The sequence below is a fragment of the Sebastes umbrosus genome, chromosome 6 (genome assembly GCF_015220745.1).
Source record: "Sebastes umbrosus isolate fSebUmb1 chromosome 6, fSebUmb1.pri, whole genome shotgun sequence".
Taxonomy (NCBI): domain Eukaryota; kingdom Metazoa; phylum Chordata; class Actinopteri; order Perciformes; family Sebastidae; genus Sebastes; species Sebastes umbrosus.
Genome location: NC_051274.1, coordinates 17,314,833 through 17,339,864, shown reverse-complemented (window position 1 = coordinate 17,339,864; position 25,032 = coordinate 17,314,833). Strand labels below are relative to the sequence as shown.

The following is a 25,032-nucleotide window of genomic DNA, read 5'->3' as shown; positions in this document are numbered from 1 at the left end:
GTTTTGACAACCAAACAAGGAGGTCACACTCTTTTTAAATTTCCCTAGGCTGGTGTGTGTCACTGGGCGGTCTGCTCATGACAGAGCTGATATTGTCCAAGTGGATGTGGATCAGAGTGGGATGGGGACGTCAAAGGAGAGCTTCTCATACCTAGTGAGTATTCTCCAGATTTATACCCTCCTGCTGATCTTTGCTTTCTGCTCTGTCCGTCTCTCCCTCCACATTCTTCCTCTTCTACGCTCTCTTGTTCCTTGTTCCCCACTGGGAAAGCCTCCCTATGTGTGTCAGTTGAGTGTTAGCAGATGCGTTTTATGATTCAGAGGAATGCGAGTGTGTGGGAATCTTCAAACATTCATCTGAGCTGCAACTAAGCACCATTGTCATTCTGCACTCGCTGCCAGCAAAAACAAATATGGCGATTGTTGGAATGTCCCTTTGCTCTGAATTCATCACTGGTCGAGGCGAGCTAGCCAGCATTGTGTTAATTGACCTAGACCCACACAGTCTCCCATTGGATTTGGAATATTCAGTCAGTGGAAATACCCATGTAAGCCCTTTGTTTCTTTTTGTTTATAGACAAAGAGTTTTTTATTATTCATTGCTGGAACGCTCTATCATTTCACCGGCTTCTAAGAGCAGCTCTGTCTGTGAGTCATCCCACTGAGAAATTACCCCGATCTTGAAGCCCCTCTTGATACATGAGGATGAAGTAAATCCAGAACAACAAACATTACGCCGTGCTGTTGTGGGAACTCCTCGGGTTTCCTTATCCATCTCTGAGATGCTCCGTGCGAGAGGAGAAAGGTTTTTACCGATGGGTGTTGAGAGTAAGATGTGGGAGAAAGGGAAAACAGTTTTGGAGACAGGATATGTGCCTCTACATCATCTCCTTCCTCAAAGCTTTAGAAGGAAACATCTGCCTCCTTACGCCCACTCTGACACACAAACACACAATAGGTCTCCTCCATCCGTGCACACTGAGGAAGTGAATCCTGTCAGTGAGGATAAGAGGTTTCCCTGGAGGCGAGGTTCATGGCGGGGATAGAAAGTTCGGACAGAGCGGGAATGCTGATGCTGGTTGCTGCAGAGCTGGACAGGGATATTCTGCTTTGCCCCAGGAACCTTTTTGTGTGTGTGTGCATGTGTATATATGACTGTATGTGCATCGGTTTCTCCTGTATATGCATGAACATTATTGCCTCTTAGAATAGCTGTCCTGCAAGCTTGAGCCCAAAGGCCTGTTGGCTTCAGCAGCACTTTAACATATTGCAGCGTGGGCTATCTTCACAGTTTTCTTCACTAATTTACTGTTATAGTCAGCAGCTGTCTCAGCCAATCTCTGTGGACACGATATTTGAACCTCAAAGGATGAGAAAATACTTTATTTAATGTCATGAAAAGCATCATAGAGCACAAAACACAGTTTGAGTAAGCCTGTCTTTTCCAGTGACAGAAGCTGTCAGATGTCTGGTGATAGATTTGATGTGTTGTTTAGTCATGTGTTGTATCTCTCGTCTGTATTCAGGTCCCAAAGCTGCTGTCCATGGAGCCGACGAAGGGCTCTCGTGTTGGAGGAACTAGAGTCATCATCAGGGGGGAACACCTGGACATTGGCTCTCAGGTCAGAGTCAAGGTCAACAACACGCTGGAGTGTACCGTCACAGGGTGAGTGCTGCTCGTTTTCAATTTCTTGTAGCCAGAGTCGTTTTTAAGTATTTGAGGTAAGTCCAGGTCAAGTCTCATGTCTGTCAGTCACTTAATACTGACCAGGTGCTGTAAAGTGCTATAAATGCATATACCTAATGATCAAATACTCAAGCTGTGTGGCTATGCGAGGCCTGCATGAAGCTGTCTTCTTTTTTGGTGAGATTTTACTAGGTCAAAACTTGACTTGAAAGATTATTGCTTTCAAATCTCAGGTAATTAAAGTCCCACCTTAGTTAAGCTGAAGTCAAGTCACAAGTCCTCTCTGTTTTTTAATGCAAGTCTGACTCGAGTCAAAGTGTCAAATTTAAAGTCAGCAGCTCTACTTGTAGCTATAGTAACGTATCATGTATAATTATGAAAATCTGCCAAACTAATAAACACAACTTCGATTCTCAGTGGAAACATTTTTGGTCACAATGTTAACCTCATTTTGTCTTTTAGGAAAACAGATGAAACCATTGAGTGCATCATGCCTCCAGCCTTACAGCCACACACTGACACAGTGGCACTGTGTGTGGAGTTTGAAAACCTTCCCTGTCAAAGTGCAGAGCTTAGCACCGCCTACACCTATGAGAAGAACCCCACCATCAGCTTCATCCACCCAAAGAAGAGCTACCTCAGGTAGGCAGATTGCTACACACATCAAAAGTATTAAAACCAAGATGTCTTAAACATCTCAAGCTGGAAAAGTCTGTGGTTTCCCTCCCAGAGTCACTGACATAAGTCATTACTGTAATGTCGCCCTGATGTGCAGCGTTTTCTCCCTATTGTGTTTTAAATAGCACAGCATGTGTGTGAGAGCATAGCGGCATGTCTTTGATGACATGTGTGTGGATTTGCACTGAAGTTGAACTGTTTTGCATTATTATCTGGTCCCATTTCTCTTTTATTTTTGATGCAGTGTCCCAAAAGTATTTGCATACCAGCAGGAATTTGACAATTTTTTTTGTCAAAGCTGAGATGTGACTTTCTGTCTGTGTGTGCTTGTCACAGTGGTGGCAGGACCATCACAGTGACAGGCCAGGGTTTTGATCTGGTGCAGACCGTCACCATGGATGTGCTGGAAATTGGAGAAGAAGTGAGTAATCCTTTTTTACTTGATAAAACTACTTCAACCACATAATCAGACTTGTGTCAATTTATAATTAAAGGAACAGTGTGTAACATTTCAGGGGATTTATCAGCAGAAATGGAATATAATATCCATAACTATGTTTTCATTAGTGTATAATCACCTGAAACTAAGAATTGTGTTTTAGTTAGCTTAGAATGAGCTCTTCATATCTACATAGGGAGCGGGTCCTCTTCACGGAGTCCGCCATGTTGCTCCGCCATGTTTCTACAGTAGCCCAGAACAGACAAACCAAACACTGGCCACCGGAAAGCCAACGTAGTTCTCCGACATGCTTGTGAAACTTTGGCAACGTGAGCCGCAGAGTGCAAAACCGTGGTACTGCCAGCCGCCGTCTGACTTCCGTTGCTCCTAAAGTAGTGTTATTATGGTAAGGATGGCCTCTGAGCAAGGCAAACGGCGTTACCATGGTTTTACACTCGGCGGATCATATTACTGCAGCCGGAGGGGTACAAAGTTGGGTGCAATCTGCAACCTCACCACTATATGCCGCCGAATCCTACACACTGTCTCTTTTAAGTAGAACAAAATGAAAAACGTTGTGTCATGAATTCATCACACCTCTGACAACCTAAAAAACATACAGGACTAGTTTGACATTTTGGGAAATACACTTATTACTGTAGCTTTCTTGCAGAGCGTTAGATGAGAAGATCGAAACCGTTTTCATATCTGTTGCTAAGATATTAAGCTACAGCTGGCAGCGGGTTAGCTTAGCTTAGCACAAAGACTGGGACAGAGAGGAAACAGTTAGCCTGACTCTGTCCAGAGGAAACCAAGTCAAATAAAAGTAAACAGAATCAGCCCAAGATCCTAAACCCCCCCCGTCAAACTACAAATTGTCAAACGAGATATAACATGTCAATGGTAAGCCTAGTTCGTGAGCTTCAGAGGTGCTGTTAGGCTGATTTTTTACCTTTGGATCTTCTCGTCTAACTCGGCAAGAAAGTGAATAAACGTATTTCCCAAAAAGCCAAACTATTCCTTTAAGAAAGATACACACATTTACAGTTTAAAGTGAATTATGTTGCAGGTAGTTATCAACCATTGGATAGGTGAATAGAAAAGGAATGACATGCATTTAAGCTACTTTGTCTTCCCTTGTCTTTATGCAGCTCTGCACGGTAGTCTCCCCCTTCACGATCACCTGCCCGTCCCCGAGATCCAGCCAGTCTCAGCAGACCTCAGTGCAGTTCTTCTTGAACAAAATCCTCTACACGGGAGACAACCCCTTCACCTTTGATAGCGAGGCAGAGGCAGAGGACGGGGAGCCACATAAAGGTCACTTCCTGTTGGAGTACATGGAGGACCCTCAGTTCTTCACTGCCAGCAAGGAGAAGCTGATTAAACACCACCCGGGAGAGCCACTGACACTCGTCATCAACGTGAGTGACACTGCTGAGACAGGAAGTTCAGATTAGTGCTTCACCGCTATGTTGGTTTCCTGATTAGTTAAGCGATGTTCACCTGTTAGAAAATGTATGTTTTCGAGTCAATGTTGTCCACCTCTAATTGGATGAGATGATTCTTTATTGATTACATATACTATATATTGTATGGTTCAATACAATTGTGCAGCAATAGTTTGCTGTATCGCTAGGGTTGTATCATAAATGAAACAAGAATTCAATCTGCATGTCCTTTTTGAATTACTTAACTTTTTAGGTAAACAAACACATTTTAAGTAACAGACATTACAGATAAACTGATATTCAAAGGAGGTAGCAGGTATTTGCTCATAAACCAGAGTATGGGTCAAATACAAATTTTGACCTGATTGTAGGGCTGCATCTAATGATTATTTTCATTGTTGATTTATCTGTAGATTATTTTCTTTATTAATCGATTAGTTGTTTGGTCTATAAAATGGTGAAAAATGTCGATCAGTGTTTCCCAAAGCCCAAGACGACGTCCTCAAATGTCTTGTTTTGTCCACAACTCAAAGATATTCAGTTTACTGTCATAGAGGAGTAAAGAAACCAGAAAATATTCATATTTAAGAAGCTGCAATCAGAGAATCTTGTCTCTGTTTTTCTTTAAAAATTACTCAAACAAATTATCAAAAATAGTTGGCGATTAATGTAGTAGTTGACAACTAATCGATTAATTGTTGCAGCTCTACACGATTGCGCTGGATGAAAAATCAATCAACAATCAACAAAGCCATTACAATTTATCTTGAGGGGAACATGAACGTCTGCACCAAATGTCATGGCAATCCATCCAACAGTTGTTGGGACATTTCACTAAAAACACAAAATGTTGACCTCATTTAGGCGTTCATTGACAGGTCAGGGGATCACCAAAGGAGGATACATCCTCTGGGGACCATGAGCGCCTGTACAATGACTGAACAACTGTGCAGTAGTTGTTGAGATATTTCAGTCTGGACCTAAGAGGTGGACCGACCGGCCATCCCTAAAGCCACGCGGCTAACATGGCTAGTAATCTGACAAAAACACTAACTATCCTACATTTCATTTTGTATTATCTAGTCAAACCTAAAGATACCATCAGCAGAAAACCCTAACTATTGACAATCTCTGCTTTCAAAAACCCATATTCAATTTCTACATAGAACAAGTGATGGTATTCTCTAAAGGTTTCTTGGCTCTAAAAGCATCACTGCTGTAAACTGGCTGCTCCCACTGTGAACAGCAGACAAGGCTGAGCATTTTCTTTATTCATATTCACATAAACCAGAGGCACATAAAGCACATCAAAGGCCCCATCCGCTGAGACGTGTTGATTTCAGTTGGGGGTCTGAGGTGGGGGAAGGGCGCGCTGGCAGCTCAGTGGGAGGTCCCATGTTCCCGTGGTCTGGCTGATCTAAGCACCTGTCTGCATGGATTCATCGCCCAAAAGGGCTGCCGGCTGTGACACCGTACGACATTCACATGCTAACAACACAGACGGGGAAGTTTGAACACGATGCAGCTTCCTCTTGATGTATTTGTGAGTGTCAGGATGAGGCCCCTGCAGGAATCGCTGCCTCAGCCTGTCTACATGGGCGACTCGTCTGTTGTTTCCTGTTTTCTGTAGGAAGGTGGATTCCACTTGTGGTGGACCTGAAGGGGGGGAGAGGTTGGAGAGAGAATGTGTGTGTTTGTTTAATAGGGAGCTTGTTAGTCAGCCAGATCCTATATTAAGGACTTGAGCTGGAATGTGGGTGGATTTTGTTTGCTTTCCTCTTGTTTTGGCCTTTAGAATCCATTGTTTTTGGTCCAATGAGATTAAGTGTGAAAATGCTGTGTTGTAAATATTGTATACAGTATGCTTTCCAATATGCTCAGACATATTTTGTATGAGGGTTTGATGCACTTTGTGTCTGTGTATTATGAATGTGTATGCATTTTTGTGTTTGCGTGTGTGTGTGTTTTGTCTATGTAAGGAAGTATTTGTTGACAGAGACCCAGGGGGTGGCATCCTGCAGTAGAGACAGGACAGGACCCTAAGGGTGTAATCAAAGCAAGGAAGCACACTGGGGATAAACACACACACATGCTTCCTCACTTGTCATTCTTATATTAAAGGGAAATTGCAGTTTCGTGATTTTCGTAGTTTTGGTATTACTCCTATATATTACTAATAACACGGTACATACCAAACTGCAGAGTTCTAGCAATGCTGTAACATCCCTAAAAATACGTCTGACAGGGCAAGAAACAAGAGCAGTCAGATTATTATATAGCTTTTAAACAGAAAACCAAAGTTATCCTAACTTATTTAGAGGAGCAAACGAAGATGAAGGGTGTTGTCTGTTTAAAACATCCATCACACATTGACTTCCGGATTCGATTTTACCTGTCTGATCATCTATCCACTGATGTTTCTTGCCTTTTCGTACTAAGTTGCAGCGATGTTGATGATGCGTTCCTTGATCTCAACGATCACTTTGGGGGGGTACACTGATGATCAAACCTCTAAAAATTACAGCCAAATTGCAACTTGAAATTTTCCTTTAAGACCAATATGAGTGTCCCTTACAGTCAACAAACTGTACAATCTTACTGCCTCATGTTCTGTAACTGAAAGTTAAACATGTAGACTTGTTAAGTAGAAATCCATAGAGACTTGATGCAATTGATATTGAAGTGCTATTCCAGTGATTTAGTTTATTGCATTTTCAGAAAGTTTGGGGACTTAAGATCAACAAAAAAAGTCAAAATTGAAGCAGCAGCAGCAACAAGCTCCAAAAACACTGGATCCTACATTTCCCATGATGCAACTTAATGGCATCTTTCATTAAACCCTCCCTGCCTGGTAAACAACTTTAACTCCATGCCCCACAGGCTTTCTGTTATAAATCAGTAGTCTCCAAACCCAAGGTGAGATTACTCATCATGACTAGTAAACTGAACTTCAAGTGTAAAATCAGTGGAGTGTCCCTTTTAATTAAACCAGAAATAAGCAGTGAATAGTAGGGCTTTGATTGACACAGGACAGGGTTGGATAAAAAAAGGGCCATGCAGCTTCTTCCAACATGCTCCTGTAAAGGCCCTGAGAATGTTATTTTGGGCAGAGGCAGGGATGACTGTCAGCGGGTTTGTTTGTAGAAACTTCCCTGGCCATGTGAGAGAGAGAGAGGCGGCGGGAATGTTTGCTGCTTTAAGCTGAACTCGAGCCCAAAATGGATGATTTTTCTGCTGGCTTCCACTGTGTGACAGCTGTATGACAGGCCCGCGGCAGCTCTGTTTCTGTGCGTGTGTGCATACGAGAATGCGTATGTGTCTGCGCGTATGTGCGGGTTAAAGCTGCTGCGGTCTTCATGAATGTTATCTGTGCCTGTTCAAACCAGGCCCCTCTGGTCTCTTACCGCTGACCGTCTGACGGCTGTTTTTGTTCGTTTCTGGCGCAGAAAGGGCCGAGCGATCTGGAGCTGGTGCCGGAGGAATACTCCGTGATGATTGGCTCCTATCCCTGTAACATCAGCTTCCACAATGACCAGCTGTTCCACTGCACCATCAACGGACTGCTGGGCTCCAGTGAGAGCGAGCTGCCTGTCACTGTAAGTATGCAAACATGTTAAACACCACAATAACCTAAAAATACAGCGGATACCGCTTATAGTGATCACGGTTACAGTGATCAACCACTTCTATGGATCAAAAAGCTTGGGCAGAATCATTCCTTTACTGTTTAAATAATTTGCTTATGGTAATCTAGTAGTGTTCATTTTGGGTCTTTTCATACATGACAACATATGGAAAAATATTTTAAAACTATGTTAGACTAACTAATTAATTTAATTTTTTTTTTGATTTTTACTTTACTCCCTTGATAATTTGCCACGCGGACCGTCTACGTTCTGGCTGGCTGCCTGAGGTTGATGCTGTGTGCACATTAAAATCATGACAGGAAAATGAATTTCTCTGAATAACAAACGAATGCGCACGGGGGTAAACAACTGTGGTTGAAGCCGCCCACGTCATGCCCCCAAAGTGAAACTTTGCCGATCCGGCAGCACATGCAGACCACCACCCGTCTCCCTCCATGCCGCTACCGGGTGAGCGAGCGAGGAGCCCCAGCAAAGGGGCGCTGTTCATCTGCATGCACCCTTGCGATGCAGAGCCGTCAAAGGGAAGGAGAGAAAAGGCAGAAGAATTGGCAGCGAGCCTGTAATTAGCAAAGCTGTCCATTTCATAACTTCATGTAATAAACATACAAATGTCAATTAGATGGTAATCTGCATGAGAAATGATGCGCAACAACAAACATTTGGTTATAATAATCATCCGCTTATTGTGATCAATTTGACCCGGACAGACGTGATCACTATAAGCGGTTTCCACTGTACACATACAACCTTGTGTTGAAAATTTTGCTGGATAGACCCTGATAATTCGAAGATATCACCCATCTGTCACACAGTACTCATAAGCCAAACATTTAGTCAGAATCCAGACCATCTGTGATGTTCATTGAAACAGATTTGATCTGCACAGGTCCATGCCCTGTCAGTGATATGTGTGTGTCTCTCTCCAGGCATTATGAATGGTTTATAGTCTCTGAGCATGCCACCATGAATCAGCAGTTAGTGGGGGTGGTGCGCCACAATGCCACGGTTGAACAGTGAAATGTTTACCACTTCCCTTTTATCTCTTTAATCCCTTATCAGTCCGTCTATCATCGTCGACACAATCACCCATCACACAGACTCTATCTGCTCATAGCGATACCCAAGTCTTCTGACTCAGCGGTGATCTCACTCCTCGCTTGTGTTTTTGTTTAGTCTCCCAATTCCATCCATCGCAATTAAAGGTCTTAATCAAGACGTGGTCGAGCCATGCGCAGTCCTAATAAAACTAGACACACTCTTTCCCCTACCCACGTTTTCCCATCTGTTGTTGTCCATTCTGATAGGGCTTTATTAAGGGGGAAAGCATTCATCTATATTTAAATACGAGCCAGACTGTGAGTGGTTTGCTGAAATAGCTCAGAAACATATGTTGTTCTGTCTCTATCTGTCAGTGTTTCCCCACTTTGACACAGAAATAGAAGGGAAGCTCTTTTATTTTGCACCCCATCCCCTCTCCTTGTGTACCTGTAGCTCACGCTCTCGTCCCCACCCAACCCCGTCTGCCTCTCAGGATCTCTGAGAATAAACAGGCAATTAGCAAAGACATAAAAGGAGGGCAAGGGTCAAATGAGATGTCATAACACAAACGGGTGGGCTGCCTGCACGTGAGCAGTGAGGATGATTAGTGTGCACATTCGACAGGGGCATAAACAGACATTTTCCTTTGTGTCGGCACATTTGAATAAATGCATACACTTTGGGCAGCTGTTGCATAGCTTATGGCCATTTATGTTTCTTCACTTGCTTTCGGTGGCACATCTATTTTTACATGCCCGTATTTTGCTTGGCTCTGAAGTGGAGCTGAGCTGCAGAAGTGGTTGTGGGGAAGCAGTGTTTTTGTACCCGGAGCGAAACAGGAACATGGAACAATGGTATTTTCCCCTCCATTACACCAGGCCTGGCTCTTGCAGTCTCTGGAAGAGGGCCCTCTCTTGCCGGTCTGGGTAAATAAATGCCTGGACCAGAAAGAGAAAGATGGAATGAGAAAAGACGGAGGCAGCCCAGTGAGGCAGTTTCCCCCCCTCAGAGTAAGCGCAGCGTATGAGGGATTTGGTCTGAGGATTGGAGGCTTTTTATCTGAGGCTCTTTTTATGAAGTATGTTCGGATTGGGGAAGGAGAGGCAAGGATGTGAGGAGGGACCACGGAGACCCTGCTGACTAATCAGAAGGCAGAAGTGAAAGTCTTATTCTTGTCACATCTGGGTTGCTCTGAACTGGGTGACTCCTACAGCTCGTTGCAGCGAGAGGCCATTTTTCAAAAACTGCGAGGTGTAATTTATTTCTCTGTCTGCACCTGTGTCCATGAACAAAATGATGTTTGTGCATATGTGCATGTGTGCAGGTACTTGTGCTCCCAATTAAGAACTGCCCATGTTATACTGCATGCATTTTTATATACTGTATTACAAAGAAAATACTTAATGCTCCTACTGTGCATTCGCTGCTCATTACTGCTTTATCTGTCTCTGCCTCTGTGTTCGTCTTTCTCTCTTTCTCAAAGTCAAATTTGCTTTATTAGCTGATAACGATAGCTGATAATAATGAATTAATGAAATGCCATACTGTAGCAAATGCACAAGGTTTACAATGGTATAATGCTGAATTTATTAAAAAAAATACAAAGGATTTTATTTAACTGCAAACTTAACTGACAACCAAGTATCCAGGGAGGTATTTAGCAGTAGCAGATCTTAAGAAAGAAGTCCATGCCTTTATTTTATCTTTCCTTTTTCCCTGCAAAGCTTTGGAGTAGACTTGTGATGAACAGCAGCTCACTAAAATAGAAAGATTTTATAATTTTATTTTTTCAAGACCAGTCTTAGTGTGCCCTGAATTCATAAAACGCAAATGTTTCCTTATGGAACGATGATTGTATAGTATTAATCTAAATTATTGTCTCATAAAAAAAAAACTATAGAGTATTATTTGAAATATAGTCTAACCAAAAGTCAAATAGCTCTGTTTTCAGGTACACTGCTGTTAGCTGTAAGTAGGGTAGGTCTAATTGTTTCTCTGAAGAAGATAGGCTTTGATGTTATTTAGGTGAGTTTTATTGGTCTTTATAAGATGATTTACAGTACGGGCGATATTAAGATGCCCTTCATCTCTTATGACTTCTTCTAGTTGCATAATTATAAAAGACTTGTATTGTGTTTTAGGAAGGGAGCCTTTTGTGGTAGATATAATTGATGGTGCTTACTAGTGATGAACGGGTAAACCCAGAACCTGCGGGTCCCACGGGTTAACCCATTAATCAGGCGGGTTTGGGTAAGCTTACTAGAAAATATTGCGGGTTTGGGCAGGCGGTTGACAAATTGACAAAGCAGCGTTCAGAGTAACATGTTAATAGCTTACAGAAACATTACATGCAGGGTTGGAAATGTACTTGTTTGTGTCCACCTGCCACTGTGGCTAGTGGATTCCAAAACCTACTCAATAGACTACCATTGTATTTTTGGCTGGTGAGTGAAGCAAATCTAGTAGCCACTTGCATATTTTACCAGCATTTGGCTGGTGGCTGGTGCTAATTTCCAAGCCTGATTGCATGCAATAGTCTTCCTCCTCTTCCCCTCTCTCTGTCTCTCTCTCTCAAACACACACACACACGCACACACACACACACACACACACACATACGCACACCCACGCACACCCACACCCACCGTGAGCCGCGGCACTCAAGTCCACTTGTCTCTGTCCTTGCCTCAGACGTCAGTCCTGACAATTGTGTTACTATAATGCATAAAGTTGGCGGTTTGCAGGTCGGGTTGAGGTGGTTTATTAACGTATATTTTTGCGGGTCGAGCGGTGCAGAATGGCTCATTGACCAGCGCATCACTAGTGCTTACTGTAGGAGAAGAGAGTTTTTTGTTTACAACAAAAGTTTTAATGTAAGAACATTTTCTGACAAATTTCACCACTGCAGCAGTATATTTCGTGCATATTTGGTCCATATGGGCTGCACACAAATAAACAATTACTACTACAGTGATAAAAGAAAAACAAATAATTGATAATAATTAAATAAAAGAACATATGACCATAGTGAGAACCGTAGAAGAAAAGCGATAAAAGAAGACAAAAGAGGAGCTCACTCCAGTTTCATGTGTTGTTTCTCTTTCTCTTTTTAGGTGCAAGTGGGGAACTTTCGCCACACCATCGCCAAAGTGCAGCTCGGCGGCAGCGAGCTGGCCATCGTGGTATCCATTGTGGTGTGCTGCGTGCTGCTGCTGCTGTGCACTGTGGGTAGGTTGTGTACACACGCTCAACAGCAGATGATGGATGTGTGCCTGCTGTAGCGATGGATGCTCCAGATGTGGAACAGATAAAAGGAATTCAGGGATCATAGTTTCCCGCACTTGCTTCATCCCTCCTCAGTACCCGGAGCACAAAGACCTCACTGTTCCCCTCGCTGTCTACTCTGTCTGTGTGTCTGTGTGTGCGTGCTGTATTCTTTAGGCTTTGTGTGAGAGTGTGTGTGCAGGGCAGGTGCATGGGTGAAAATTGGTGCTGTGGTGGATTTTCACAGTTTCCTGCTTTAAATCAGTTCTCAGATGTTCACAGAATCCATATTTCTTGTTCTTCACTGTTATTTACACTTTCACAGATATTTTCATTTACATGTTCTCACAGTCAGATATATGCACGCACATTTTTTCACAGGCTCACAAAATGTGATATAAAACCATTTCTGAACATCAGTTTGTAAATTCAAAATCTTTTAGACACATTTTTGATCCTACTGATTATTTTGTGTTTTACTGAAAGCTGTCAGAGTGTGATTACAGGCTTTGGGTTGAAATATACTGTATTCAAACTGCATTTTGTCTTTCTCAGCTCTTGTAGTGTACTGCACGAAGAGCCGAAGGGCAGAACGCTACTGGCAGAAAACTCTACTCCAAATGGAGGAGATGGAGTCCCAGATCAGAGAGGAGATCCGTAAAGGTGTGTTTGCACAAGAACCCAGACATACACAAACACCCTATACTATTGTTCAAGCTTTGCTATCAGAGTTGTTTCAACCTCAAATTATGTTTTGGTCAATTGACATGAAGAAAGAGCTTATGGGAAGACAGAAATATTGACCACATATATTTGTGTGTGTGCAGCACATATTCAAAATGTGTGTTTGTTTGCGATTGTTTCTAGTCTGAAGTGGGAGGGAGATACAACAGTTGACAGATTTGTGCCGAGTAAGCGTGACTCATAAAACAGTGTCTGACAAATGATCAGTCACACACAGACGCACGGAGTGGCCACATCGCCTCTGCTGTGTCTACCCTGTAGAAATAAGGCCTGTGTGTGTATGATTGTGTATCTGTCTGTGCATGTATGTGTGTGTGTTTCTAGGGCATTAGAGTAAAGCCGTGTGAAGGCCACTCCGCGTCTGAGCAACCAGATTTATTGCGTAGAGATGGGGGGACGGATAGAGAAAGAGAAATGGAGGGAGGAAGCGATAGGAGCGGGAGTCAGGGCCGCAAGTCCGAGGAGGAGCAGAAGCGTGGGAGGGAGAGGAGGAGATGAGGGGAGGTTATTTAGTCAGAGGACAGATAGATTTGTGGCTGAGTTCAGGGTGAGTATGCAGAAAGCGAGGGATAGTTCTACTGAGATGAAGGATGTGATAAAAGCAGAAGAAGAGGGAGTGAAGGCAAAATGGGAAATTGACATATTCCAGGTTACAGGAATGGGAGGGTTTGGGTATTTGTCTGGAAAGTGAGGAAGGGGGGAGATTTGGTACTCTAATCAGGAGTCGATAGTGTGAACTGACTGGTGGTATAGAGGACGCTTTAGTGAGCAGGAGGATAAATAACCTGGAGGAGTAAATGAAATATGTTTTAAATCCCTCAGGTCCAGTATTCCCCTTCTTTCTGCACAAACACAGTCTGAGGAAACTGGCATTGTAACCCAAATACGTCTCTCATCCTGTGACAGGAAGAGCTTTTCCATAAAGGGATCTCCAGCTTCTCATTAGAGGAAAACATTATCCTCTCTTAGAACATGCTATCCAATAAAGTGGCTACAGTATTAGCAGGCAGATTCAAGTCAGTGTCTGGACATGCTGATACTGTTTTCGCAGCATGTAAACTTGCAGCCTGCACACATGTTTTGGATGAGGGACAGGATTTGGCTGCTATGATTGTCGTTTGGTAAATATTTGCCTGCATGCCGTGCTGGACTGGCAAAGAGAGAGAAGGATCAAAGGATCCATGTTTGGTACATTTAGTATTCAACTAGAACACGACACTAGATTTAGGGACTTAAATGATAAATTTCTGTGTCTCATCTAAAGTCTTTTCCACTAAAATCAGCCACATTCTTACAGATCCCACAGCATCCTGTGAGGAGCCAGAAACAGAACTGTGGTTTAAAAACAGTCCCATGATTTGAGCCCTTTTGGGTCTTTGATTTTTTTTGTCCTTTCAGGCTTTGCAGAGCTGCAAACGGACATGACAGACCTGACCAAGGAGCTGAATCGCAGCCAGGGCATCCCCTTCTTGGAGTACAAACAGTTTGTCACACGAACGTTCTTCCCCAAGGTGAGAAAGCCTATTTTCCACCCGCTATCTGATTTTAACTGGCAGACTGACAATACCATTTTTCTCAATGGGGTTTTAATATTTTTTTTTCCCCTACGTGTGCCATATTTCCCGCCGCTTGTAATATGCAGGATAAAAATTCACCTTGAAACTTTTAAACATATAGCAGACGCCTAGTGAAGTGTAGCTCAGTTTGGCACCCTGCTGGAGAGTTAATATGTTCTCTATAGGTAAGCATTTGTCTGAAGTGTCATCCACCCTGAAGGTAGACTGTGGGTCTATTTGTTGGTGGGTATTTTTCCACCGATACAGTTAGACACAACTCAGCAGGCTTTGTCTTCCAACCACAGGCATGGACTTTTCAAGGAGACAGAACAATGACGGGCACTGAGACAAGGAAACTTTCCCCCTGATTTCTCAAAACACACTCCTCACTCAGCTCACACACCCACGACTGTTTTGCAAGTATACAAGCTCTTGCGCAAGGGCAGCAGCGCTGGTTTGTTGCAGTAGACACTGGACACTGTTTTCTGTCGTGAAGGAAGTGAGTGGGGAGAGTGTTGAAAAGCTGCATAGAGGGAAACATAAATTCAAGCGTTGCTGCTTCAGTATCGTCTCTCCATAGATTTCCGCTAAAACAGCAAACACTCTAGTCACGACCCTTTGTGCTCTTTTTTCCATTAGAGCTTCTGGTTCTCTTACAAGAGTGTTAGACACGGTTAGAATACAAGCCAAATGTAGCTGTCTTGAAATGACAGACACTTTTGAAAGGTTGGCTCTAGGTCAGTTTGTCTTTGAAGCCATTAAGGCTCATGGCGTTTCATGTCACAGTGTTATGCTCCTTTTCATGGTCAATCGGGGGCCTTTTCGGGGCCTCTTCATGAAATTCTGCCCTTTGGTTCCAGACTACAAATTTGCAAACCAAAGTCTCAAGGCCAGCTCTTTTTTAGTTTTGCCTGTCTATCCATCTTGCTGTGTTTATGACTACAGCTGACTTTGTATTACAGTTTTCTGTGAGTGTGTTTATGTGTGTTTCAGATGTGTTCCGATTACGAGAAGAGTCTGGTCCAGCCCGCCTACGAGAATGATGGCCTGGGCCCTCGAGTGCTGCCAGAGACCCACCCGCTGCTGCAGGAGTGGAAGGTGAAGGGTTAAGCCATTAGGGTGCTAGGTTAGGCTTTCTTCTGCCACAGTGCCTTGATTTGGCTCCTTTTTCAGTCTCTTTCTTCGCAACTGGGTCACACTGAAGCTTATTAACGTTTCACAGTTGGCTTGCGGTTGATGAAGAGTAAAGAAAAGCATATTGTGCATTTTTTTTGTGTGCTTGATATAATGTGTCTGTGGAGTATGTCAGTATGTGTTTGTGTGAACTCACATGCGACATTGTGTGTGCACATATGCATACTAATGCATGTCATTCAGTGGTTTCTAGTTAGTGAGACACAAACAAAAATTTCAGCTTGTCAAACATATTGCTGCCCAGCAAGTTGATGGCAGGTTGTTGACACACTTCCCACTGGCCGAACCGAACAGTATGCTTTTCATCGAAATCCATCTCTAGTTGTGTGTGTGTCTGTAATGGAGGGGCGGAGTTATAAAGAGAGAGTAAGAGAGGGAGCGTGCACTTTCATAAAACTCAGTGTGAATGGATGCTGAAAGCGAAAGCACGTATATGTGTGTCTGTGCACGTTAAGAAGATAGAAAGTAACGATCGCAGCGCTAGTTTTGGGTCGGCAGCCGGGGGAGGCTGTCTAGCGGTGATGAAGTGCCTTGGATCCACATCGTCTTCCCAGGAAGTGTTTTCCAGGTCACAGCAAATAAATCTCACAGGCGGGCATTTATCTTAATGGACACCCCTGTTCTCCTTCTGTCAGGCTGCAAACCACACCATATGGCTGCAGTCCAGAGGGAAGACTTCATCACACTGCTGCTTAGTCGCACCCATAGATAGGCCATACTCATTAAGTCGACTCGGCACATTTAGAGACAATCACACACAGTCGGGGACCGGAGCGAGAGATACATATACCAGAGAGGGAGGTACCCGAAGAAGCAGAAGGACGAGGTGTGATAGAAAGATGATACAGTAGGAAGTGTTCACTAGATGGGTCACTCGAGAGGTGGTGAAATAGATTAAGGAGGGCGCAGCAGGTGTGTAATGCAGCTGAGGTGAAATCACGCAGAGAAATAACTGTTTCATCCCTCTTCTGTCCTCAGGCCACCAACACAACAAGGCCTAATGTAGAGGAGGGCATCACACTGTTCTCCACTCTTCTCAATAACAAGCACTTCCTGGTCACGTTTGTCCATGCGTTGGAGCAGCAGAAGGACTTCGCTGTACGAGACAGGTAAATGCATCAACGCATATGTGTTTGGCAGTTAAAAAACATCCATCCAGATTGACTTTAGGCCATTAAATCAGTCGAACTTAAAGATTTATAGTGGTGTAAAAAAAAAAAAAAAAGAAGTCATAGTGTAGTATGTCAAAAAAAGTCATAGTATTGTATGCCATAACAATGAAATAAAAAATGTCATAGTATAGCACAGTATTTATTGTACGGCTGAATTGCAATATTTTGTATACAGAAGGTGTCTCTATTTTTCCAGTGTTTACCACAAGAGCTTCTTTTCTTCTCATATCTGTAGCTGCTGTATCCAGCACAAACATATATTTACTGTTCAGAAAAGTGGTTGCTTCAGCTTTGTAAACACATGGTCATTTATCAGTGTAGTTGTTTTGGTCCTGATGTCTTAAAACTAGCCAGTCATTGTGGAGAATCAGAAAAAAAATTCCAGAGGCAAGACCACATCCCTGTCCCAGCTCAGCGTCAGCACTTACTGACTGATTTGGCCCCTTTCCCCTGGATTAAAGGAGCTTTGTTAGGGAAATCCCCTGCACCTCTGGACTTACTCACCCAGACACTCCCTGCATTAGATCAGTCCTTTATTTGGCTCTGCAGTCACAGGTGCTGTGGGGAGGATGAAACCACGTTGTTGTTTCTGTAATGTAGTTATTTTTAAATCTCCACTGACCACACACTCTGACGGGGCATGTTTGCAAGAGCATGTTTTTGCTCATCTGTCTCCTCAGCTAATCTGTTTTCTCACCCACTCAGATGCAGCCTTGCGTCTCTGCTCACCATCGCCCTTCATGGTAAGCTCGAGTATTACACCAGTATCATGAAAGATCTGCTGGTGGACCTGATCGATGCTTCGGCTTCCAAGAACCCCAAACTGATGCTGCGCCGCACTGAATCCGTCGTGGAGAAAATGCTGACCAACTGGATGTCCATCTGCATGTACAGCTACCTCAAGGTGAGCATCAGCAAAATTATGAGGGAGGCTTGATTAAAAAGAATTACCACATCTCTGATTTTTGACTCTCTGCCACGATCTTAAGGAAACAGTGGGTGAGCCTTTCTTCCTGCTGCTGTGTGCAATCAAGCAGCAGATCAACAAGGGCTCCATAGACGCCATCACAGGGAAGGCCCGCTACACCCTCAATGAGGAGTGGCTGCTCCGCGAGAACATCGAGGCCAAGCCACAGGTCTGATACCTCACACACTCCCAGTTAATTTTTCACACCCTCGGTTTTGCTTTTTAGAGCTCAGAGGTCGTTAAGTTGACCGCCAGAAAGTTTCAGTCAGGCTGAAATCCGAAACTTTGCAAAAGTTTGAAATGTATTGCTCTTTTTATTTTCGCAGAACATCAATGTGTCCTTCCAGGGCTGTGGCATGGACTCGCTGTCTGTCAGGGTCATGAATACAGACACAATCTGCCAGGTGAAGGAAAAAATCCTTGAAGCCTTTTATAAAAACCTGCCATTCTCCCAGTGGCCCAGAGCAGAGGATGTCGACCTGGGTAAGAGCACATTTTCTCTGATTATTTTCATCCTCTCCCATGCCCTGCCCTCTGAGATATAGTAATCTCCTTTGCAAAAGGTCAATTCCTCTCATGAAGCTCAACTAACCTGAGGCTGCAATATAATAAATGACAGAATGCATCGCGGAGAGTGTACAGTCATAATCACAAAGAGTTATTGCTTTCAAAAGCTGTGGAGCCTGCAGAGCTGATTTGATTAATGGCGCAAGAATATTTCCACAGGCCGTGACACGGAGAGTTAGAGCACGCCTGCCCTCTGTCTCGCATATTCTTTTCCAAATTTGGGATGAAATTGTCTAATATCATTCTCCTCCCTTCTCCGGCCTCCTTTCTCTCCAGAGTGGTTTGACTCTGGCAGCAACAGTAAGCTTCTGCAGGACGTGGATAACTCCACCATGATGGAAGATGGCAGAAAGAAACTCAACACCGTCTCCCATTACCTGGTATGTGTGTGTGAGTGTGTATTTTTGTGAGATCACTGTGGTAGGTGTTGTCATGGTGTACCTGTATATCCCTGATATTGTAACAGCAACAGCGGGGGTGTTCAAGGTGAGAACTCCTTGTAAATGGTGTCACTGGCTGTCCATGGATGGAAGGATACGCTCTGTTTCTATGTGGCTGTACCCAATTAGTTATAGGTGCTTCTGTCTGTGTTTGTCTGCTGTTGTATGATGTTTCTCTTTATGTACAGGTTGTTTATTGTAGCATCGCTGTAGCAGCTGCTGCTTTTATACGGTTATGCAGATTCTGATTTTAGGCATACAGTATACAGTGTAATTATTAAAGTAATAACGTAACATTTTACAATAAAAAACAATTGTTAATGATTGTAATGTTAAACAACTGTTACTCAATATAACATTTGCTACTTGTTAATTAACAGTAACTACGATAACCTACGTGATTTATGTACAATACCTACCTCCAGACATTTTTTAAAAAAAAACACCAAAAACAGACTAATAGTTTGTGTTTAATATGTTTTTTCCTCAAAAAAGATTACCTACTTTGTGAAAAATTCTTAAAATGACATCTACCTCTTTTACCTCATTGAAAAACACAAAATCTATGAATATACTGATATTGTTCATTTCAAAAGTTTCAAGAGAAACGGGTGCCCACACACTTAATAGACGCTCCCAAAAAGATGATGTATTAAGTATAATTACAATGATTTCTAGTGGAGTTCTTGAATAATAATAGCTGTCGTTATGAGCCCTTAATACATTGTATTGAATATTTATGATACTTATTCCTTAATTAATATGTACTGTAATAATTTACTACATACTGCATACTACAATGCAGGAAATTACCCAATCATTATTTACATATTCAATAAATGTACTTTAACATACATTACTACTACTACTACTACTAATATTATTATTATTATTATTACTACTACTACTACTACTACTACTACTACTAGCAGTACTACTACTACTAGTACTACTACTAATGATAATAGTACATATACACATTCATTGTTGCATATGCATTTATTGAAATACATCATCATCATTTACTTTAAATTACACAACAATGCAGGAAATGTAAGTACTATTATAACATTTGCAATATATACTATATATGTCTTTATTTGTATGCGTGTTTGTTTATGTCTACGTTCATTTGTGCGTGAGTAAACAGTTGCTCGGTGACCCTTGGCCTTTGACCCTTGCCTGTACTTGTTAAGTGCTCTGTTTAGTTTTTGCTGAGCCATGGGGACAGAGCTGTGAAAGCAGTGAGCTGCAGCATGTACTAACAGTCTGGGTTCAGTGGCAAGGCTGTTCAATCCATTTCACTGCGGGTTGACTTTAATGAGCCCAGCCAGGCTCCCGCAGACTTGTCACCACTCTAGATGCACGCAAGCCTAACACACACACTCACACACACGCACACGCACACACATGCACACACACAAACATACATACCCACCTCTCAACACTACACTCCCCTTGAGGGCATGCTTAATGATGCTGTTCTGGTGCACCCCAGCTCACCCCTGACCTTGTGCCCTCTGTCCTCTCTCGTCTTACTTCCCTCCCTCCCTCCTTCTCCTTCTCTCCCTCCACAGATCCCAGAGGGGGCATCGCTGGCTATGAGCATGAAAGACAAGAGAGATAACACCCTGGGGAGAGGTACGTCACCTTCAAACACACCCACTCCTTGTCGCTTTGTCACACACACTTGGATAAATACACGCACTCACTCCATCACAGGAAACGGCGCATGCTTAGTTGGTCACGAGAACACGATACGCTCATGTAAACATGCATGAAACCACACATCCTCCCGTCCCCAAAAGACACCGCGGACATCTAAACACACTCACACCTAATAAATCATAACACTCCTGCTTTGCACAGGAGTTATGCTGCCGCTTCATTCAGAGCTCTTTTAATGCATTATAGATCTATTCCATTAGCAAATGTCAGCTTGTGAGAAAAAAATGCGAGACAAGTGGGCCCATTGTCCAGCCTCAACCTGGAATATAATGACTGCTCTGCCTGTTGACAGATGAGTTTACATACAGCTTTTAATGGGCTTGTCCGTTCGTTCGTCCAGGGTCTACCTTACATAATCAGTACCAGACCAGAGCTCAGTTCTGCTCAGGCTCTGTCCATCAAAGCCTCTCCTCTCATTCATACTGGGCCAAAAATAGGCTTATGTGGACCAAACCTGGCTCCGGCATCAAAGCGTCAAGGGGGTGTTATGAGCCTGTAGTGCTCCCTGGCTAATATAAAACACTGTCCTGCCTGCCTGTGATCAGTGTTGAGGGTCTGGACTGAGGCCCGCTGGGCAGGAGCATCTCTGGCAGAGCCGCCTGTAATGAGAACACACTCACAATGCTGTTGTGTTCGTGTGTGTATCTACACAAATACCTGTCTTTGTTTTTGCTGATGTGTGTGTACAACAATTTACTGTATTTATTTGTCCGCTTTGAGCTTGTGTTTGCATCTACATGTATTCAGATATTCATATGTGTTCACGCATGCACATGGGTGTGTTTGTGTTTAGATCTATATATAAACCAGCAAGGTTTAATGCTCTTCCCCGGCGCTGTCCGAGCATTACCATCTCATTACACCGGCTCCAGAACCAATCACAGACTCTGTGTGTCTGTCTCCCCTAATCTCTCTCTTTTCTCTCTCCTTTCACTCGTAATCTTTCTCTTTCATACTCTCAGACAGCTCCCCTCCCCTACCAGCCCACAGTCCACCTTAATCACTTTCTCCTCTCGCATGTACTCTATCTCCCGTGCTCTCCTGTCAATCTCCCTCTCGTGTTTTTTTTCTCTGTCACACTCCTCTGTGCTCCCTCCTCCTGTCTCCTCTCATTCTCTCAGGTCTCCGCCTTGCTGATTGCACATTGTTTCATGCTGTATGTATCTTTTTTTTTGTCTCTTTCTCCCTAGTTAAAGATCTGGATACGGAGAAGTATGTACACTTGGTGAGTATCTCCACATAGGTAATCAAAATGTTTCTATAATTGCGCTCTGAGTTTATTACCAGAGCTTTTCCTGTGTGTGCCACTGTTAGTCAGCCCGGAGCAGGCATGACGACAGAGAGAATGGGGGGGTGAATGGAGGTGAAAAGGAAAGCTGCTGAGAGGACATGACAGCACTAATGCTGCTTAAGCTCTTTTATAAACGTCAGCCAAGATATGGGCCCTTTGACTTTAGAATAATGAGTTCCTTGGAACACAATTTGCCGGGTGAATAGTTAGTTTTTACAGGACAGTTCTGTGGTCCTTTTTTAACACAAGTAGGTGGATTTTGACTGCTTCTTTCTTTTCTACTACCCCTATTTAGACTTGTATGAGCAATTGAGAGACATGATCCTGTACACAGCAACCAGAGAAAAGCACGAGAATTCCCCAACTCCCATCACTTCCCCAATACTGTATATGATCTAGCGCTTCAAAATACCCTGATGTGGTTTTTGGATCATGTGTCTAATGCAAGAAACAGAAAATTCCCCTCTGAAAGCTGAGACAGCAGAGACAATAGAGCATTCATTGAGCTTCTTAGGGGTTTATTACTTCAACCTGTGGGCAGTATGTTGACCTTCGGCCTCTGGTTTTCCAGGTCCTACCTCATGATGAGCTAGGTGAGAACAAGAGGTCACACAGGACGAGCCACCGCAAGAAGGTCCTGCCTGAAATCTACCTGACACGCCTACTGTCTACCAAGGTGAACACAAGAAACAAGACGCTGTTGTACAACACTATAAACAGACTTAAGTTACAGCTTGATATCTAAGTCATCATTCTATTTCTTGTTTTTATGGCCCACATTAGCCTCAGGAGCCGTCTCAAAATTCCCACATCCCATGAAACCATATCTATACATATGCTTGAGCCGCCTTTTTTTTTTTCCTCCACAGGGAACTCTTCAGAAGTTCTTGGATGACCTCTTTCAAGCCATCCTCAGCATCCCACCGGAACGCCCCCCTCTGGCTATCAAATACTTCTTTGACTTCCTGGAGGAGCAGGCTGACAAACGGGGCATCACAGACCCAGACACCCTGCACATCTGGAAAACCAACAGGTAGACCTTCTAAACTCTGTGATTAAAGTCCCCTTTGGTCACCACGCTGTCCAAGTGCAAGGCTTTAAAAGCTTATCTTTCCTTCTCTGTGCAGTTTACCACTGCGTTTCTGGGTGAACATCCTGAAAAATCCTCAGTTTGTGTTTGACATCGATAAGACGGATCACATGGACGCCTGTCTATCTGTCATCGCCCAGGCCTTCATAGATGCCTGCTCCGTTTCGGACCTGCAGCTAGGAAAGGTGAGTCTGTCTCCATCCGTCCGTCCGTCTGTGGAAAATGTACACCCTTAAAAGTATGCCGAATTAGCTATTAGCAGTTCCTGTCTGCAATGTACCCTAGATGTAAAGACCGCTCTCACTTGATCATTTTGGTATTGAAGAAAACTTAAAAAAACGTATCATGATTATTGGGCAAGTTATGGAGTTACAAGGAGCATCTTTTTTCTATGATGTATAAGTAGATATATGAACGTTTATTTGTGATGGACACTGGAGATAATGATATCATTGATTCAGTCACACTGAATCAAAACTAGAATTTTCGCCTCGCGGTTGTATACCTCTGTCAACCAGTCAAGTTCACGTTTACATCCTTGTTTGTCCAAAATGTCATCACTTCATCATTCAATACTTTTAGACATTTGTGAAAAAAGTCATGACAAAAAGTCATAGTATAGTATGTATAAAAAGTCATAGTATAGCATTTTGACAAAGTAAAAAAAAGTCATAATATAGTATGTCGAAAAAAGTCAGTGTAGTATGTCATAAAAAGCCATAGTATAGTATGTCGATAAAAGTAATAGTGTAGTACATTGAAAAAAGTAAAAAGAAGTCTTGGTATAGTATGTCGGAAAAAGTCATAAAAAGTCATATTGTATGTAAAAACAAATTGTAAAAAAGTCATGGTATAGTATGCCGACATTTTTTTATAGTATAGTATGTTGGAAAAAGTAAGAAAAAGTCACAGTATGTTGAAATACTTCATAAAAAGTCATAGCATAGTTTGTCGGAAAAAGCCATAAAAAAGTCATGGTATATTTAGTTGAAAAAAGTCATAAAAAGTTCATAGTATAGTATTTTGGAAAAAATGTCATATATGTCATATAAAAGCGCTGTCGCCAGTGCAGATGCATAAAAAACAGTTCTGACGCAGAGAAGGAGTACAACTTTTGACACACCTGTCCCTTTCACCTCACGCAAGATCTTTCCCTCATGTCTCTCCGGGAGTTTGACCACACACACACACACACACCTCCCGAGTCCCCCTGTGAACCCTCATCCCTGAGCCTTCAGACTGTCAGCTCCATCTACCTCTCCTCATGTTATTTCAGCCGAGTCGGCTGATCCAAGGTCATGAGCACCAGGGATCTCTTTTTGTGCTGTGTGTGTATGTGTGTGTTCAGGCGTGCATATGTCTCTGTCTGTCTGTCTGTCTGTCGGTGTCTGTGTGTGTGTGCTTGCATGTCAATGTCCTCACTGCTCACAAATCCGTCTCATCCCTCAGACACCGTGACCCTGAGCACGCTCTGCTTCCTGTCTCTCTCTGACTGGCTTCCTCCCTGGAGGGAGCCGAGGACTCATCAAATGATGCTCCTCTTTCACTGAGAAACAGTCTGATTTATATACTTCAGTTCAGTGCCAAAGAGCCAGCGCACTCACGGCAGAACTATTCACATGTACATGCAGGCAGGTACATACCATTAGGGCTGGGACGATACACCCATCTCCCGATTTGATACTATCCCGATACTTGGGTGTCGATTCCATATGTATTGCGATTTTGAAGTATTGCGATTTAATATTACGATTTGTTGTTTTTAACACTAGACCATGGGAAAAAGTTGAATCATACACTTCTTGGGACTTTTACTTTGGAAAATATCTCAATTAATACAGTAAAATGTTTGATTTTCAGCATGTATGTAGTCAGAGATGTCCTGAAGTCAAATATATCATTCATTGTCAGGAATTATTTATTACAATTTACAAATTAATTAATTTACAAAAATCAAAGAATAAAGACATTTTCCTCACAGTTTAGTGATATTTTCTTTTAATTTATAGGGGACATGTAATGTTTTAAACTACTGGTGAATAAAATATAATCAATCTTATTTCCATAATATGTATTTGTTAA

General features: G+C 42.9%; 1 protein-coding gene across 1 annotated transcript in view; it reads left to right on the top strand.

Annotated features, from left to right (window-relative positions):
• The window catches only part of plxnd1 (plexin D1), a 71,365-nt gene that overhangs the window by 42,156 nt on the left and 4,177 nt on the right, over nt 1-25,032 (top strand). Inside the window, exons 14-33 of the mRNA XM_037773863.1 lie at nt 49-154; nt 1,527-1,666; nt 2,150-2,329; nt 2,702-2,786; nt 3,956-4,225; nt 7,699-7,848; nt 12,051-12,165; nt 12,757-12,864; nt 14,344-14,456; nt 15,495-15,599; nt 16,674-16,804; nt 17,573-17,771; nt 17,857-18,003; nt 18,161-18,317; nt 18,678-18,781; nt 20,419-20,482; nt 21,760-21,794; nt 22,432-22,536; nt 22,730-22,893; nt 22,988-23,135. Coding sequence (XP_037629791.1) covers nt 49-154; nt 1,527-1,666; nt 2,150-2,329; nt 2,702-2,786; nt 3,956-4,225; nt 7,699-7,848; nt 12,051-12,165; nt 12,757-12,864; nt 14,344-14,456; nt 15,495-15,599; nt 16,674-16,804; nt 17,573-17,771; nt 17,857-18,003; nt 18,161-18,317; nt 18,678-18,781; nt 20,419-20,482; nt 21,760-21,794; nt 22,432-22,536; nt 22,730-22,893; nt 22,988-23,135 — 2,626 coding nt within the window. The remainder of the gene's footprint in view (nt 1-48; nt 155-1,526; nt 1,667-2,149; nt 2,330-2,701; nt 2,787-3,955; nt 4,226-7,698; nt 7,849-12,050; nt 12,166-12,756; nt 12,865-14,343; nt 14,457-15,494; nt 15,600-16,673; nt 16,805-17,572; nt 17,772-17,856; nt 18,004-18,160; nt 18,318-18,677; nt 18,782-20,418; nt 20,483-21,759; nt 21,795-22,431; nt 22,537-22,729; nt 22,894-22,987; nt 23,136-25,032) is intronic.